The sequence below is a fragment of the Panulirus ornatus genome, chromosome 9 (assembly GCF_036320965.1).
Source record: "Panulirus ornatus isolate Po-2019 chromosome 9, ASM3632096v1, whole genome shotgun sequence".
Classification (NCBI taxonomy): Eukaryota; Metazoa; Arthropoda; class Malacostraca; order Decapoda; family Palinuridae; genus Panulirus; species Panulirus ornatus.
Genome location: NC_092232.1, coordinates 20086833 through 20106284, shown reverse-complemented (window position 1 = coordinate 20106284; position 19452 = coordinate 20086833). Strand labels below are relative to the sequence as shown.

General features: G+C 36.5%; 2 protein-coding genes across 9 annotated transcripts in view; one reads left to right on the top strand and one right to left on the bottom strand.

The window, feature by feature from the left end:
• Positions 1–17979, top strand: part of LOC139750245 (serine/threonine-protein kinase Nek7-like) — an 88526-nt gene extending 70547 nt beyond the window's left edge. For all 7 annotated transcript variants that reach the window (XM_071664754.1, XM_071664757.1, XM_071664758.1 and 4 more), the window contains 3 exons: positions 2781–2983; positions 7432–7545; positions 15770–17979. In XM_071664754.1, coding sequence (XP_071520855.1) covers positions 2781–2983; positions 7432–7545; positions 15770–15982 — 530 coding nt within the window. In that variant the 3' untranslated portion in view covers positions 15983–17979. The remainder of the gene's footprint in view (positions 1–2780; positions 2984–7431; positions 7546–15769) is intronic.
• Positions 1–19452, bottom strand: part of rt (Protein O-mannosyltransferase rt) — a 533108-nt gene that overhangs the window by 189155 nt on the left and 324501 nt on the right. The gene's annotated exons all lie outside the window — the stretch shown is intronic.

Genomic DNA, 19452 nt, shown 5'->3' with positions numbered 1-19452 from the left:
TGTTCCTCTGTTACTGAACTTTTCCTTTTCATTCCAAAATTATATAAAGTTTCAAAGAAAATTTATAGAATTCACTAATCAAGCTAATCTTTGATGATTTGCTTTGCTTCTTTGGTGTATGATTTTTACATCTCATGAGGCTGCACTGTTTCATTTCATTGACTACATTTACTTTCCCTTCTAATTTGTCCAGTGTCTTGGCATTTTAAGTGATTAAGCAGAGATGATTTTAGCATAATGGCAAAATTATATTTCATTGAGTAATGTCCAATGTGAGACATATGGGTGTTGCTACAATACAGAGAGACCATGTGGTTCAGAAGAATGACAGTATCTTATGTATAATATTAGTTTTTATGATTCTAGACAATTTCTAGAATTCTTAGTTTGTTTCTACATTCAGAACATTCTGTTACTGCACTGGGCTCATTATCGTCTCTGGGATCTGTGGATATATCTATATCTTTTCTCTCCTTTCATTCTTTTGTTAGTTTTAACAGCCATACTCCTTAATTAGACAGTAAAAGAGGCTTTAGCCAGACTATATTTCCTGTGCAGTCCTTAAGTTTCCACTGCTGCTGTGAAAATCTGAGCAAATTTAGATCAGATGAAGGGAAAGTCTTTCAGGATACAGGGCTTTTGGTGGTGTTTCATCCTCTTCATGATGCTTGTATTTTCATATTTGAATTCCTCACTTTCCTTGCAGAAATCTTGTGTGTGTTTGGATTCATGTCAGAGTTATTATGAAGGTTTATATATAGTCTTCAGAATGGTAATATTATTCCTTAAAATTTCTAATTTCAATCAAAGAAACTGATGTAACAATCTCCACTGCTGGTAATTAACTATTTTATAAATTGGAAAATCTTTAAGAAAACTATAGGGCAAATGTTAAATGTAAGGTGGCTATGGTTGTTCCAATGACCCTGATGTGTAGCATTGATTTGTGAGTTTAATATGAAGCATTATTTGTCAAACATTTCTTTAACCTTCATCCTCTTATTAAGATAAGCCATTTCCAGTATAGAAACTTAGTAAGTTGATTTTAAGTGAAATGAAAATAATGGCTCTCAGATTAACTAAGACTGAAAATTGTCACTAAGAATCTTCTTTACTGGTTGTAGTTTTCAGTACATATTACAGTACAAAAATTAATACCCTGTAAAAAAAAATTTGAAAAATATTTTCAGCATAAAAAACAGTATATCTGTAAAATTATGGAAACATTCAGAGTAATTACAGATAATAGATTTTTTTTCCTAAGGTTTCATAATGTTTCCTCTTTAATCAGAGCTATATGTCCTAAAATGTCATTAGCAGCTCAATTGTAAATTACAGTCAATTTGTTGGATTATGTCTCATTACATTAATTTTTTTTCATATTGATTATGTTGATGAGGAATAGTTTTTAAAGTCTCCGTATCCAAAAGCTTATTCTAACTGCACCAGTTATCCACGTTCACTGCATCATAAGTTGTCAACTTAGAATAATCCTTAGCTTAAATTTCCTGAACTTTGACTTTTAAGAGAGGTTTCCTTTTGTATTTCTAAGTTTAAGATAACCATTGACTAACAAAGTTCTTTTATCTCACAATCCTTGTCATGACTATCAAATTTTGTTAAAGGTTGTAATTCAAATTAATTGAACTGTTCATTAGTTTGCTCTTAGCCTCAGACAACTGACTCTGGTTTCCTATAAAGAGTTTTCCTAAATGAGGATCCTCAATAGGCAGTTTTAAGGTTTGCATATTGTGCCTGCCAATCCTCGGTTTGTTTAGGCCTTAACAAATTCAGATTAACACTTGCTAAAATGAAAGAAACCTCATTTAAAGTGCTGTCATTGATTGGTAAACATGGACAACATGATAGATCTCTATTTAACTGAAAAACTGCTATTTCCCAATGGATAGTCTTGTGTTTTTCTATAGCCTTAGGTTTTTACATCAAAAAGCAATATTGAGGAAAAGGATACCGATTTTGCTTTAGAAGGACGAAATGTAACATAAAACAAAAATTTCTAAAAGGAAGAATTACATACCCATAACTCTTATTGAATTACAAATCCTAGGGAGTTTTAAGGTTTGCATTTCCTGTCTGCCTATCATAGTATTTTGCTTAGTCTTTACAAATTCTAATTAACACTTGCTAGAATGAAAGAGACTTCATTCAATGTGGTCATTAATCGGTAATTTTAGGTAACATGATGGATCTATATTTAACTGATACATTGCTAATTCCCAATGGATAGTTTCGTGTTTTTTCTACAGCCTTTGGCTTTACCATCAAAAAGCAATATTAAGGAAAATGATACTAACTTTGCATTAGAACAAAATGTAACATACGACAAAGTTTTTTCATTGGAAGAACCACTTGCTCTTAATTCCTTATGAGATACATCTTCTAGCCCAACCAGAAAAACTTATTCCATGCTTTAGTATCTGACAAAAGACTTGATTAAATATCTAAATTGTGATACACAGAACTGTTGACAATGAAGATAGTTACGTGCAGAAATGAGAACTGGGATATCACTTCTAGGTTAATTCTAAGGGGCTCATAGTCCCAGAGAAAAACATAGAAATTAGTCAAGAAAAAAATACTTTATGATGACTATTTGAAATATTTTCTTTCTACCACACCATGGTTTTTAGGAATACCTTTGTGATTCATAGTTCAGAGTGATGTCTGGGACAGCAGAATCATCTTTCATATTATTGTACTTTTGCTGCAAAAGTTAGCTTTATAATAAACCATCATAATGATTCTTTATTCTGTCACAGATATCAAACCAGCTAATGTTTTCATTACGGCCCAAGGAGTTGTAAAATTAGGAGATCTGGGTTTGGGAAGGTTCTTCAGCTCTAAAACAACAGCAGCACATTCACTGGTAGGAACACCATATTATATGAGCCCAGAGAGAATCCACGAACATGGATACAACTTCAAGAGTGATATCTGGTCTCTTGGATGTTTACTCTATGAGGTAAAATTTACTACCTTTTGTTGTACCAAAAAATGCTTAATGCCAGGAGGTCATATATATTGTTTTCCCCATGCTATTTTGTCAGTGTATATGATGCTTTAAATCAATATCCTTATTACATAGTTTGGTTAGATATATGAAATATTCTGGTAATGACAGGTAAATATACTTGGTTAGTCTTGCCTTGTTGATCCTCTTCATACTTTTGAATCACCCTGGTCAGATATCTTAATCAGTCTGCACTTACTACCAAACTTCTGTCTTACACTGTCATTCCTTACATGCATAATGTACCTTACACCTCATACTGTCAAGTCCATCCTCTTCTGCTCTTTCGTGTTAAAGGCCCAAGACTCATCCATATAACACTGTTATGACTATTATATCTTAAAGCATACCAATCTTTGCCCTAATTGAGAATGACCTTTCCTTCCAAATTCCTTAATGCACACTGGACTGTAAACCCCTCTCCCACTCTGTGACTCACCTCAACCCCCATGTTTCTGTCCATTACCACAACTACTCCCAGGTACCTAAAGCACTTCCCATCTTCCAATTACTTACCATTTAAGGTTCCAGTGAAGCCCTCCTGTCTCATCCTCCTGCTGCAATTCATCACATTACTTTTGTTCACATTTACTCTCAACTATCTCCTTTTACACACTTCCAAATTGTGCCACAAACTTCTTTAGTTTTTGTCAGAAGTCTACCATCAGAGCCATGTCATCTGTAGACAGCAAATGATTCTTTCCCATGCCCCCAACCCATCCCCAGCATAATGTAGACCTGCCCTTCAGTCTACCCATAAACTGCTTAAAAACCACAGCATTATAACACATCTTGAGTAAAAATCCACTTTCATTAGAAATACTCACTCTCCTCCCTTCCTACTTGCACACATGCCTTACTTCATTGGCAATTGCTCTTTAATGCATTCATTAACTTTCCAATCACCACATATATTTGTAGCACCTTCCACAAGGCTTCTCTGTTGACCCTATCATACACTTCATTCAGATCCATAGGTACCACATGCAATTCACTCCTTTTCTAGCATTTCTCACAAATTCTTCAAAGGAAACACTTGGTCTACACATCCTCTACCTCTTCTTAAGCCATAGTCCTCCTTGCCATTCAGATGTTCTGTGCATGCCACCACTCTTTCATATATTTTACCAGGTATACAACTCAAGAGACCTAAACCTTTGTAATTAATGTATTCACTTTTTCTCCCCTTGCCTTTATATAATGGCAGTACACATGAATTTTTTAAAATCATCAGGCACCTTGCCTTGGGCCATACAAACTATGAATAGCCTGACTAACCATTCTGTTACACTGTTATTCCCTTTCTTGAGAAATTTACCTGCAATCCCATCAACACCTATTACTTTACCACACTTCCCCTTATGCAAGGCTTTTAGTGCCTCTTATATTTTCACTGGGCCATTTGCCAAGAAGTAGCAAGTTATGGGATGAGGAAGTTAAATTGCTAGTGCAAGAGAAAAGAGAGGTATATGGATGGTATCTTCAGGAAAGTGGTATGACTGTTAGGAAGAAGTACGAGAGAAAGTGTCAAACCAACAGAACAGTGGGAGAGCCGATAAAGAGGGCAAATGAGAGTTGGAATGAGTGAGTGTTAATGAATTTCAGAGAAAATAAAAGTTTTTTTTAGAGGCAAACTGAGTGTGTAAATCAAAAAGACTAATGGGAACAACAGTGAGTGCAGCAGATAAGGAAACGGTAAAAGGCAAAGAAGAGGTGAGAAAGAGGAGTATTTTGAAGGACTGTTGAGTGTGTTAGAATATAGGATGGTGGATGAAGTGTGTTTGGGATGAGGTGGCATGATGAATGTGAGAGTCATGACAATGACCATACAGCCCTCCACAACTTCTCATTGTCTACATTCATATACCTGTCATCCTCATCAATAATACTGTACCTTAATCCTGTTCCATGAACCTTCAAAAATTTTCCTTAAGTCCTTTCAACCCATTTACCTGCTACATCCTTTGCATGATTATACCATCTGATGAGGCTTTTATTCTCATAGCTTTTGAATGAGCTTTTCACACCATATGTCTTTCTTACATTACTCCTCACTCAGTTATTTTTTTGATTCCTTGTGTTTTAAGGAGCCTATCCACCTTTCCTGTTATATTCTACCTGTCATTACTAAAGTTTTACATCAGAACATAAGAGCTGGAAAAAGTGACTCTTCATGAAGTCTTTTTGTACATTATGCCTAACTTTTTAGATTCATCAAGACTTTTAGACACCTCACAATCTTCTTTGCTTATCTTTTCTCTCAACTTCTTTCATACAGCTGTCCTCATTGATCATGATTCTCAAATATCTAAACTCCATAAAAACTTCCATTTCTTTTTCCATTTAGTACTGATGTAATGCTGAGAATGTCCAATTCTTTTAGATGCAAGACTCTTGCATTTAAAGGAATTTTACCCTATCTAAATGTGCTCTTCACCAAAGTGATTTACCATTCTGCTGAACTCCTCTTCTGATTCAGGTAATAGTATATCATTATCAAAGAGTAACTGTGGTTGCTTCATTCTCTTACACTGTGTTTCAACCATACCACAGTGACCCCACTGTATTCCCATTTTATGTATGACAATATCAGTAAAAAGAGCAAATGAATAAAAAGTGTAAACAAATGATGACATGACACAACCCTGATGTACTCCTACATTACTGTTTCAGCTTCAATGTTTATTCTTACACCAACATTACATTCGTTATAGAAATTCTCATCATTATTCAAATCACTGCACATCATAGTCAAAACCAATTTTCCTTTAAATCATGCCAATTGCAAGTTTTCATTTGAAAACTTTTGCTGTGTGATACTTGCAGTTGCTATATGATAAGAATATAAGCTGAGTATACCTCTTTACTATACCATTACTGAAGATTTGTTTTATCTTGGAAATGAATTGTGCATGATTTGCTCTGTCCATTGATTTGGAACCACCAAGATGTATGTTTCAACCTAAGACTGTGCAGGGTTGTCAGGGGGAAGGGTGTGTTACATGATAACAAAAGCATAATTTAGTAATGCTACAAATCTAATAATCAAGGATTAAATCATTCCATACTTAGAAAATGCCTCCATATAAGAATTTTTTAATGAATGAGATTTTGTTCTTCATCTCTCTACATGTGTCATGCATCCTGCACTCTCCAGTCAAAGTAGGCTGTTGCATACTGAATCTCTTAAAACACTTGATTACCTGTCCTTATCTCACTCTCTAGCTTTGAAGTCCCAACAGCTAAGTTTTGAATGAAGCTGAAGAAGGATATATTGATATGTTAGTCATCATTTGCAGTACTAGCAAATTCTTTTTAAAAAAGAAGTAATGTTGCATTAGGGTGTTTGACTAAGGTTGGATATTACTTCATTTATTACTTCATAATAACATAAGTTATTACTTCATTAATTTTCAAAGGCCAATTAATATATTACCATTATTATTATTGTGTATATATATGTATATGTCTGTGTATGTATATAATGATATATATATATTTATTATATATTTATTTTGCTTAGTCGCTGTCTCCCACATTAGCGAGGTAGCGCAAGGAAACAGACGAAAGAATGGCCCAACCCACCCACATACACATATATATATACATACATGTCCACACATGCAAATATACATACCTATACATCTCAATGTACACATATATATACACACACAGACATATACATATATACACATGTACATAATTCATACTGTCTGCCTTTATTTATTCCCATCGCCACCCCGCCACACATGAGAATAACAACCCCCTCCCCCCTCATGTGTGCGAGGTAGCACAAGGAAAAGACAACAAAGGCCTGATTCGTTCACACTCAGTCTCTAGCTGTCATGTTCATACTATTCGCCATTTCCTGCATTAGCAAGGTAGCGTTAAGAACAGAGGACTGAGCCTTTGAGGGAATATCCTCACTTGGCCCCCTTCTCTGTTCCTTCTTTTGGAAAATTAAAAAAGAGAGGGGAGGATTTCCAGCCCCCTGCTCCCTTCCCTTTAAGTCGCCTTCTACGACACGCAGGGAATGTGTGGGAAGTATTCTTTCTCCCCTATCCCCAGTGATATATGCATATATGGGCATTTATGTAAGTATATGTTTATATGAGTGGATGGGACATTCTTTGTCTGTTTCCTGGCACTACCTCGCTGATGCGGGAAACAACGATTATGTATAATGAATAAATGATGTATTTCCTGAAAGGTTAACAATTGTTAACCCATCATTTTCATCAGAGGAATGCTGCATCTAGTTATGCATTGCTGAAGCTTAAAATATGTTGACAATTTTGTCTCATTGTGGAATGTCAAAATCTTTGTGATAAAGGAACTGCCTAATCCAGAGCTTCAACCTGATAAAAGATTATGATTTCTCACACATTTTCTGTTTTCAGATGGCAGCTTTGCAGAGTCCGTTTTATGGAGATAAGATGAATCTATATTCACTTTGTAAGAAAATTGAGACTTGTGATTACCCTCCTCTCCCTTCTGACCATTATTCTTCCCAGGTTTGTCTCAGCTCTTGTATGATGTTTTTATATTTCTCATTTTGCAAAGCTTTTCATGTACCACTCTGAAAATATACTTGAAGGTTTGACGTTGGGATTTTTCTTATATCTCTTATATGATGGTTCATAGTAGTCCCTTATTTCATAAGATTTGGTGTAGGTCTTGTTTCAAGATTTGATTTTTCAAGTATAATGGTTAAGTTCTGAGTGACTGCTTTTATAGTTTGAAATGGTTTACGAGGATATTATTTCTTCATTGTGATACATTTTGCATGTTTAATATGTGTGAGAAGTTAATGAAAATGATTTTTTTTTTATACTCAGTTCCCATTCCATCCACCATGAGGTAACATCAGGAAAAGATGAACAAATAGTCTAATTTGCACACATCCAATATGTATTATACCAAAACCAGTCTACCATCGACAGCCAGTCCCCATAGATTATTCCATGGTTTTCTTTGAGTGCTTCATATGCCTTGGTTAAGCTTGTTAAAAACATGTGGCCCCCAGTACCCCATATTACAGCAGTTTTTTTCTACCCAACACGCACCTCTCACCTTCCTTAAAATTCAGGCCCTGATACCAAAAAAGCCTCCTTTATTCTGTCCTTCCATTTCCTTGGTCTCCCCAAAATATTCCTTGAGCACTGTGCTCTATCCCTGCTTCAGGCAAATGCTCACTGTAGGTACTTCCCTTTGCTCCTCCACTTCTGACCCATGTATCGTTTTCATTAATCTCTCATTTTCTCCATGCAGTCACTCCAATCATTTCAGCATCTCGAGGGGATACTCTAGTTTTACTGGAGTAGCCAAGTCTCATCCTGCCTTCTCATGGTGACCTTGTTAGTACATCCCTTAGGGGTGGAACTAAAGATGGAGGCATTGCTCACTTACATCAGGGCAGTACTTTTAGATTTAGACAAACACCTAACGTGTACTGTTACTTTTAGTTTTTGACTATTTTGGAGCCTTACTGCCTCTGGGAACACTGTGCTGGAGTTTTCCTCTGCCATTGAACTGTCAAGGGTGAGGCACAGAAGGCTAGGAAGTGGCACTGGAGTCTAACAATTATGCCAAGGGTTAAAAGAAATTAAGGGTGATGGCACTGAATGTGAGAGTAAAAGGAGGGAGATTGTGGAGAGGTTTAAAAGTTGTAGCATGGATGTGCTAGGGATAGGGGAAACTCATATCCTTGGGCAGGGTGTGTGGAGTGAAAATGGAAATGATGAATGCAAGTTATGGGAGGGCATGGAAGGAGGTGTGATATAGACAGGGAATGAGTGAATATTAATCAAGGAGGAGAACAAGAAGGATGTGCAATTCTGCTGTCACTAAGAGTGTGGGAGGGTTTTACAGAGCATGGATGGAATGGATCAAGAATGGTGTGGGTGAAAGGAAAGATTGGGATTGTGAAGTATGCATGGGTCTGTGTACATGCACCTGTGAATAAGAAGACTGTACAAGGTAAGGATGAAATGATGCTTTTCTGGAGAAATCTGAATAACTGTATTGATGGTTTTGAGAATGAGAGAAACATGGCTATATTGGGGAATATGAATGTGAAGGTGGGATGTGATGAAATTGGTGGGATAGTTGGTAAATGGAGAGTGCCTGGAGTAAATAAGAATGGAAGCTATCTTGTGGATATTTGTCCTGAGAGGGGTTTATTCTTTGCAAACACCTTTTTTCGGCACAAGATGTTAAACAGATGTACATAGACGAGAAATGATGGAAGAGAAGAGCAAAAGGCTTTGATTGACTATGTGACAGTGGATGAAAGATTGAGAAAGGCTGTGCTGGATGTTAGAGTTATGAGAGGATTCTTTGGAGACTCTAACTATTTTGCAGTTCTTGTGGGGATGAGAGGATCAGGGAGAAGTAGAGGTATGGTGTAAGGAAGAATGGAGAGGTAAAAGTGTTGGCAATGAGATGAATTGGGAAAAGCACAGGGAGGAGTATGAAAGGAAGGGAACTGAAAGCTTAGATGGAAGTACAGTGAATGTAGGAATGCAGTCATGTGTTAATGAAGTGCTTAAAATGTTAAGAAAAATACTAGTAAGGATGTAGAATCAGTAGTTGGATACAAGGTAGAGGTACATGAATAAAAAGGGGAATGCACAGTGGACAGAAAAGATTAGAAATGCTGTGGAAGAGAAGAAAAAGGCATATGATAGATTGCTCAATGGGAAAGTACCAGTTCAGCAAAGGAGGAGGGAGAATACAAAATATGTAAGTGGAATGATAAGAAGCTAATAGAGGAAAGCAAAGAAAGAGTAGATGATTTTGGAAGAAAGTTAAATTACAAGTTTAGGGATAATAACAAACTATACTGGAAGGAGGTAAAAAAGGGAACAGGTGGATGTGAGAGTGGAAATGCTGAAGTGAGAAGTAAGGAAGAAATGCTGAATCAAACGGAGGAAGTGAAAGGAAGAGGGAGAGAGTATTTTGAAGAACTGATGAATGTGGGAGAAGGGGAGGCAGCAGTTGTTACATGCTTGGGTATGGAGGAGGAAAGGAAGAGGATACAAGTGTAGGGGCCTATAGCAAAATAGGAGGTAAGAAAGGCAATAATGAGGCTGAAAGTAGGAAAGGCACTTGGAGTGGATGGGATTATGGCTGAGATGCTGAAGTATGGAGGAGAAAGTGTGATAGAGTGGATGCACCTTAAACGTAAATTAGCATGGAAACAAAAGGTTGTGCTTGAGGATTCAGTGAAAGTTATTATTGTTCCTTTATTCAAAGGAAAAGGCACTAAGGATGTATGTGGCAATAATAGGGGAATAAGTCTATCGACTATACCAGGAAAAGTCTATGCAAGAATATTAATTGACAGAGTGATGGAAGTGACTGAATGCAAAATAAGTGAAGAGCAAGGGGGTTTTAGGAAAGGTAGGGGATGTGTGGATCAGATTTTTGTAATATATATGACCGTGGGAAAGTATTCAGCGAAAGGTAAGAAGTTGTATGCAGCTTTTATGGACCTGGAGAAAGTGTATGACAGAATCGAGTAGAATGCTTTGTAGGATGTATTAAGGATATAAAGTATTGGGGGACAACTGTTGGATGGTGTAAAAGCCTTCTACAGAGGAGCAAATGCATGTGTAAGAGTGGTTGGAGAGCTAAGTCGAAAGTTCCGGGATACATGTAAGTGTGAGGCAGGACTGTGTGATGTAACTGTGGCTTTTTAATGTATATATGTTTGGAGTAATAAGAGAGATGAAAGTAAAACTAAGGAAAAAAGGTGCAGAGATGGAGTGTGGGATTGAGATATGGTGGCTAGTTGCTAGCATGCTTGTGGATGATACTGTGTTGTTTGCAGAGAATGAAGAGGAGTTGCAGAAGGTTGCAAGTGTGTTTTATGATGTGTGTACGCATAGAAGATTGAAGGTAAGTGCAAGTAAAAGTAAAGTAATGGTGTTTGAAAGGAAAAGGGGTGAAAGTATAGATTTTGTAAAACCATATAAGGTGAAAGAAGAAAGTGTACTAAATTGTGCTATGGATATTGGGGGAAAAAGACTGGAAGAAGTGAGGGAATTAAATTATCATGGAGCTGTCTTGGGTAAGTGTGGTGATATGGAAGGAGAGATAAGGGAGAGAGCAGTACAAGGTAGAAGAGTCATTGGGTCCCTTAATAAAATAAAGAAAGGTAGAGGTGTAAGTATGGAAGTGAAGAGGGGATTAAGGGACAGAAGAGACCTCCCATCCCTGACCTATGCAGCCGAAACATGGACGTGGAATAAGGCACAGAGGTCAAGAATCAAAGCTGTGGAAATGAGCGATTTGAGAAGAGCATGTGGTGTGACTAGATGGAATGAAGAAATGAAGGGGTGTATGAGAGATGTGGTATGGCAGGGAATGCAAAGGGAATGAATTGTGGAGTGGTAGAATGGGTGAGACGTAATACTTTAAGTTGGTTTGGGCATGCAGAAAGAATGCAAGAATGGGAGTTTATGAGAAGAGTGTATGATAGTACAGTTAAAGGGGTTTGTGTGAGAGGAAGACCATTTGTGACATGGGCAAATAGAGTGGAGGAATACCGGAGGGAGAGAGATGTTGGAAGAATGCATGGAATGGTGTATGGAAAGGAGGCATGTAAGGATAGGGATAAGTGAAGGCCCTTTTGCCAAGGCCTCCCCTTGATGGGAATTCCCAGTGGAAATGGGTGTCAGAGGTATAGACAGACAGATAGAGAGATAGTGCCATTACATATGTGTTCTTACCACTGGAGCTCCCTCTGGAAACAGGTGTCAGAGATATAGGTAGAGAGATAGTACCATTATTTATGTGTAGTTACCACTTTGCACAGTGCAGGAGGTAATTCTGCACATACAGCATCTCATCTCTTGATGTGTGTGTGAATGTGCTAATGTCTCAGAATCTACTGATGTATTTCAATACATCACTGTAAATGAATAATGAATATGTAAATAATATTTATTGAATTTAGGCAGCCATTCAGCTGAAAATATACAGTTGAGATATTACAGAGCTAGGGGTTATAATAGTAATTAGTTAATTAATCACAAAAGAGCTTATGATCAAAGTGGGACTGGATAATTCTTTTGCTTTGGACAAGCACAAGAGCGTGGAACTTCTACATAGTCAATGTGGCAGATGCATGGTAAGTTTCACAAAGCAAATTCTATGGTTCTCCACTTGTGGTGCCCTATATCTTGAGCCTCTTTACATTCAGGTAGCTCATAAGACATTTATATACTCTGGCATTTACATTTTAATTGCACAGTCTCTTCCATCCATTCATTATAACTGTACTCCCATTCTAACAATCTTCTTGCCGGGCTTATTGCCATGGAGCTTCTGTCATTGCTTCTCATGGAGAACTGTTTTCTCTTGGTATCATCCAATTGATATAAAATCTGAAAGGCTGTAATCAGCATTCAAGCTTTTAAATCAGTTCAATGATATTTGCCTGTGGACAGTGTGCCTCTTTTACATTTATCCTAATGGGGAGCTCTGGCAACAGATTAGGACTCTTTTACACAGATTTCTGTAGCTTATTTCGTTCCATGTAATATACATGTGAAGGGCTTTAACTGTGAACCATCACCATTACAGTACTTTGCACTTACTTGGAATAAATTTCACAAACAATTTATATGACCAACTTTAGAATCTATACAGGTCCCCCTTAAGCTTATTTACTCATTCCTCTTTACAAAAATTATCAGGTAAGAGTTTAGTTCATCTGGAAAGCCTTTCACATATACAGTATGATGAATAGCACTAGACCAAGGCCATTCCCTGTCGCATACCATCGGTGACCCAAGCCCATTTTAAGAGTGTTTCTTTAAATTATATCCTTTGCTTTCTTTCGTTATGTGATCTGTCCAGTGAAGAAGTCTACCCCACATTCCTACTTGTAGATGTTTCTTTATAATCAACCTGTCATACTGTATCGTGTCAAAAGCTTTCTGACAGTGTAGGAACACAGTTTGCCCATTTGTGGTTACCTATTTACAGTGTACAGGGAAAGAGTTTCACACTTGTGGGGCCTCATCTCGTGAAATTCTCAGTAACCATACAACCTTTTAAATTTCAGCATGCTGTCCATGTTTATCACTTTCTCATTCAGTTTATATCATTGATCCACAACTTTTATACTAAAAAAGTACTTCTTGACATGTTTATTAACAAGACTCTTGCTTAATTTCATGCTTGTCCCTGTGGTTGTTCTTTCCCAACATCTTTCAGAGAACTATTTAATGTCATCATTAGTCTTGTTTAAAAACTTAAAGGTTGTAACAAGGTAACCATTCACCCTTCTTTCTTCCTTGGTGGACAGATTGAAGGCTTCTATCCTTTCCCTGTAACTCAACTTTCTTAATACTGTACCATCTTTGTTGCCGTCCTCTGGGCCACCTCCATTAGCTCTTTGTACTTCTTAAGGTGCAGGGACCAAACTTGAGAAGTGTTCTCTAGTTTTGACTTGATGTGGGAAATTAATAGCTTGCTGAATACTTCCTTATCCATATACTTGAAAGCTATTCTAATATTAGCCAGCAGACAGTTTCTCTCTACTCTTCTCCTACTATGGGACTGTAGTGACAATTTAGGGAAGATATCTACTTCCATGTCCCTCCCACACAATGCAGCTTATTTCTTGCTGTGTGTGTTTGTACCTATTTATGATTAACTGTTTTTCCTGTATGGGCAGGGACTTTTACACTCGTGGGATCCCAGCTCTTGATCACTCTCTAGTATCGTACAAACTCTTGAATGTATGTATGTTGTCTGCATTAACCATATTCTCAGTCAATTTGTTTCATCATTCATTATCCCTATGTTGTAAAAGTATTTCTCTGCATCCTTATTTACAAGTTTCTTGCTAATTTCCTTTGGTTGCTTTATCCACACATCTCTCAAAATACTGTTGACCCATTCATTTCATTGATTTCTTTTAAAAACTGAAAGATTGTGATCAGGTCACTCAGTCTTTATTTCTTCCAGCTTAGCTTACTTAATTCTGGTACCATCTTTATGGCCCTCCTCTGGACTTTCTCTGAGTTCTTTGTACCTCTGTTGTTGCGGTGACCAAACCTGAGTAGCTTGCTATTTTTGGTCTTGTGTAGGATATGAATAGCTTTCTAAACATTTCTTTATACATATACTTGAAAGCTACTCTGATATTTGCTAGCAGACAGTTTGTTTCATTAGTCATTCTCCTAACATGGGACTGTGGCAACATGTTAGGGATGATGTCTACTCCCAAGTCCTTCTCACACATGGAATCTCAAAGCTTATTTCCTGCTATAATACTCTTATTAAGGCCATCTTTTGCTTTGTCTCATCCTCATTACTTTATATTTGCAAAGGTTCTATTTCACCAACCACATTTCAGACCAACTTTGGAGTCTGTTTAAGTCCCTTTGTAAGCTGACGCAATCTTCCTTACCTTTGCATCAAATGTAAACATATTCAGGTAGTATTCTATACCTTTAGGTAAGTCCTTAATATAAATCAAGAGGACAAATGGTCCCAGAAGCAAACCTTGTGGTACACCACTGGTCATATCAACACATTTGGAAAAGGCTCCTCTGGCATGCATCCATTGCTCTCTCTCAGAGATAATCAGTCCAACCAAGGAATTTCCCCTCATTCCTGCTTGGTGATACAACTTCATAACCAGCCAACTATGTGTTACATTGTCAAATGCCTTCTGGTTGTCCAGATACAGTCCACCTTTTGTCTAAGACTAAGCTCACTCTCTCATAAAACTCCTTTCCCTAAAACTATGCTGCCTCTCATTTAGGAAATTTCTCCTCCACAGAAAGTCATCCACTTGCTTTCTAGTAATCTTTACCAGTACCTAACACATCACACTCATTAGTTTGTGTGTGTGTGTGTGTGTGTGTGAGAAAGTAAATGCGATAGTAACAGGAAGGTTTTGTGTCCAGGAAAACTTAAAGAAGTGAATGAATGTATGGAATACCTTGTTTATGAGTATTAGCACTGTTTTTGTGCAGATTACCAGCAAAAGTATTGAAAAACCTAAGCATAAGTAGACAAAGAAAACTTAGAAGAAAAAGAAACAGGATTGACTGATTTTTCATGAGAAAGAATATAATAGATAATGCACTTGATGTATGATCACTGAGAGGGCTAGGTGCTGTATGTCCGAAATTTTGATTGCAATATGGGGATTGATATTTTGCCAAAGATAATTTAATACTAGAATTGAATATAAAAAAGCTGTGGGGATAAGTTAAAATAATAAAGTGAAAGTTCAGGAGTCTATTTCCAATAGATATGAGATGAAGACTAATTAGTGTAAATGTAATTATTAAGAAAGTCTATGAAGGAATTTGGAGATGGAGACGTCAGAATAATGGAACTGTAGAAACTATCAAAGATGGCTATGGAAGTTAGTACTGAAGATAAGGAAAGATAAGAATGCTATAATGGATTGAGTTTATAAGACGAGTAGTTGAATACTACATAAAGCAGTTAGAGTAGAACTTGAAAAGCAAGCTTGTAATGTCTTTGATTGAGTAAAATCAATGGTGCATTTTGATAAAAGAAATGTGGGTGAAGAAGTAATTGAGGGTGTTAGGAATGATGATAACAGATAATGGAAGAAAGTAATTACACAAATGTAGAAAGGAGTTATTTTCAATTCTGTTTATAATCTTTCACTCTGCTTCCTTTTACTTGAATTGCATGAAATGGATTACAGTATGAAAATGATGTATTTTTGTGTTTCAGCTGAGAACTTTAGTTGATAACTGCATAAATCCTGAGCCAGATAATCGACCGGACATCACTCATGTTTATGGTGTTGCTCGAGAGATGCACAGTCAGTCTCAGTCACCAAGTTCTTGTAGCTCAGCATTGTCTGCTGCTAACATAGCAAATGCAGGGGAAGGAAATGTTGATGAAAACAGACGTAGTTTAGAGCAGATCAGACTTCAGGACTAGCAACGCGCCAACTGGCGTTGGTATACACGGTGTAATGAGAGAAAGACTCCAGGTGCACCAAGTGCCTGGAATGAATCCCCAGTTTCATCAGGTTCCACTGAAACTAACAAAATTGGAAACATGGAAGTTGGAATGCCAGGGCCTAACTCTGGAGCAAGCACCACAGGTGATGCCTGGTCTCGTGAACCTAAAGCTTCTTCTGTATCAGACTCTTCTGAGAGTGTTAAGAGTAATCGTAATCGGGGACGCAAGCACAATTCAAATTCTACAGGGCAGACAGAGAGCACAGGACAACAGCGACCTCCCGTGCGTACTCGCCTTCCTGGAAATGCACGAGATGATCTTTCACTTGTTTCCCTTTCAAACGGAAGTGACATAAAAAATTCATCACGTGAAATGATGGTTTCACCACCTCAGGGAGCAGGGATGTACCCACCTAGGAACCGTTACAATGTGAGGCTCCCACCTCTTGCTAAGAAACAATATTAAATGTGCTGTTTATACAAATGTTTAGAGTTTCCATTGTTTACTTCATAAGTTTTCCATTTATGCCAAATTTCATTTATTCAGCTTCTTTCATTTCCAGACTTAACCAGAACTTTTACTATATTCTGTTTCCCTCTGATATGGGAATGACATAAAGAATTCACCACAGGAAATGTTAATTACACTAATAATAAATGCAAGTTTGGATTATCCTGTGTTTATGATAAACTTAATGTGCCTGAGATAGATTCCATTGTAACATTTGTTATTTGCAGTACTCTATCAAAAAGATTTTACATAAATCTGTGTGAAAAAGTATTTGAAATATATACCTGACATTTTCCATGTTTTTGATGAGGTGTCAAGTGGTTTAACTGAAACCGTGCATACCCAATGCCAGTTGGTGGATAATGATTAGATGAATTGTAGTTCTTTAGGGATATTATTAAGCGTTACTGGTTGTATGTTTGCTGGTTAGAAAGATTGGGCAAGCCCTATTCTGACCATGCTAAGCACAAATTTGAAGTTCATGTGGAGGTTACTGATCTGGTGTGCTACCCAAAGAACTGAGGGAAAATCTTGTGAGTGGGGGTATTGTATATGATCCACATGTCCATGTTATCAGTTGTGTAGTGTAGAATACTAATTGTAACTGACCATCCATAATTCTGTGATAAGATTATGAGACTTACTCTTGTAAACAGTTATTTGGCCAGTCTCAGTCTCTGCATTTTATAATGATTATTATATTTTTGCTTGTATAGGAAAGAATTCCAACAGTAGTACATGAATTTTGCATTATCTGTACAGTTGTACAGTTTTAGTGTTCACTAATGAATTCACACTCAAATGGGAATGTACTTCATCTCTTGGACCTGTGGCAGGGTTACCATTTTGCTTGGTCAAAGAGCACTAGATTGCAATCAAGGGATGAATGAACTTTCCATGTGCTCATGGATTCTTCTTCCAAACTCACTTCATAACTGTGACTTTGAATTAACAGTTATATCTGTATAGGTTGTATATAGAAAGTTTGTCTTTACTAAACCACCTGAAAATGTCATTGACTAAGTAAAGGTTTATATCTTGTACAGTTTTGTGAAATTGGTTGAAATTACATGTGAAATATTCTGAGCAAAGGATCGTTATTTTTAGATTATATGTCACCTACTGATCACAACAGACATTAAGCAAACACATTTGTATAAATGATACAAGTACTAAACAGTAAATATGCCATATGAAAATCTTAAAATGATTTTTGTATGGAACTGAACAATGAGGGTCCACATATGAATTATATTTCTTTTTCCAATGTTTGTCAAGTTTTTAGCATTTTGATTATTCTCTTATATTCTGGTTTTGTTCACTAATTGTGATTTATTGGTCTTAAGCTTAGTATCTCTCTGTGTCATTCAGGTGGAAAGATATTGATACATATTGCTGTATTTCATTTTGAAAATAGAAATAACTGATTAGAAATGGATAATAATATAAAAAAAGTGTATCAATTGATTGTGAATTATTCCTTTACCATGTAAATCTGTTGAAGATTGATTTTATACATGTACTTTCACACAGTTATGATTTGTTTTTCAATCCTTACTTATGATGGACTACAGTTGTGCATACTGTAGGTGCCAAAATATTACATTAAAAATGTAGATGGTGTGACAAGGGGATGGTAAAAATTGTATAATAGTCAGAATGCCACTGAACTGTGTTCATCTTATAAGAAATGAGAATTAAATTAATGCTCTGCCTAGAATTAAATTAATGCTCTGCCTACTAATTTGCTTATATTATTTTGGAAACATATATCTCATTAACCTGCCTAATACACACTAGTCTTATCTGGTTTGTTTGCCTAAACAAATATCTAAAGTCTGTTTGCTTAAACAAATGACGGTGAAGAGCAGTATGAGACCTTTATTAATACAATTCTTTTTTATGTTTACAAAATTAAAGGGTATAGAAGGTAGTAGAGTTTGACAGCAAATTAAGTCATAGATGTAATAAAAGAAAATTGTTAGATACCCAATGGTGCAAGGCTTAATGTCTTTGATGAAATTATCAATACATGTAAGTTGTATATCACTGAAAGTCAAGAACTGTCTTCTATGTACAATTTTTGGAAAACTTATAGCAAATTTATCATTTTTCCAAAATAGTCAAACCATTCTAATTAGACATGTCACTGAGTATTCTATGATGATCAAGGATTGATTTACCTTGGTAATGCACCTGGCTAGTCAGTTATATGCTAGTCATATTACATATCTTATAGAAAGCATTCTAGCTGAAGTTTCATTGTGGAAGCAAACATAGACAAACAAATTTGATTAATTATAGTCATGAAAATTTAGTATCCCTTAAGCACTTCCATAAGAAATACTATGTTAATAAGTTGCATTTTTTATGCTTGAGGGAGGCTGTATATTGTTCTTGGTGTAAATTACCGGTACACCACTGAATTTCTGGTAACTGATGGTTCAGCACCTCCTTTAGTCCGGACAAAATTACCTGAGGGAACTTGAAATTACTGCAGCCACCAGACTAATTTACTGGGCGGCCACAGATGGCGTTTTGTGTAGGGGTGTGGTTATTTACATTCTTTACACTGTACTTGTTGGTGGTGATACCGCAATTCTGTAAGATTCTTAGCTTATTTTGCTTAAATTTACCCCTAGCTATGGCTTCTAAGAAATATGAGAGTGTCAGTCATGGTGTCAAATGTAAACACCAATCCATATTCATCTAAGATAAAGTAGAACTGTTGAAAAAAAATGGACTGTGGTGTTTTGGTGCGTAAGCTGTGTGACATCTACAGTATTGATTCATCTATTTATGATAAAAAGAATCAAAGGGAGAAAATATTGAAATTCTATGCAGACAGCGATTCCAAGAAGCAAATGACAATTAGAAAAACTGTGAAAGATGGTAAGAGTACAAAGCACAATCGTGTGATGATGGAATGGTTTTGA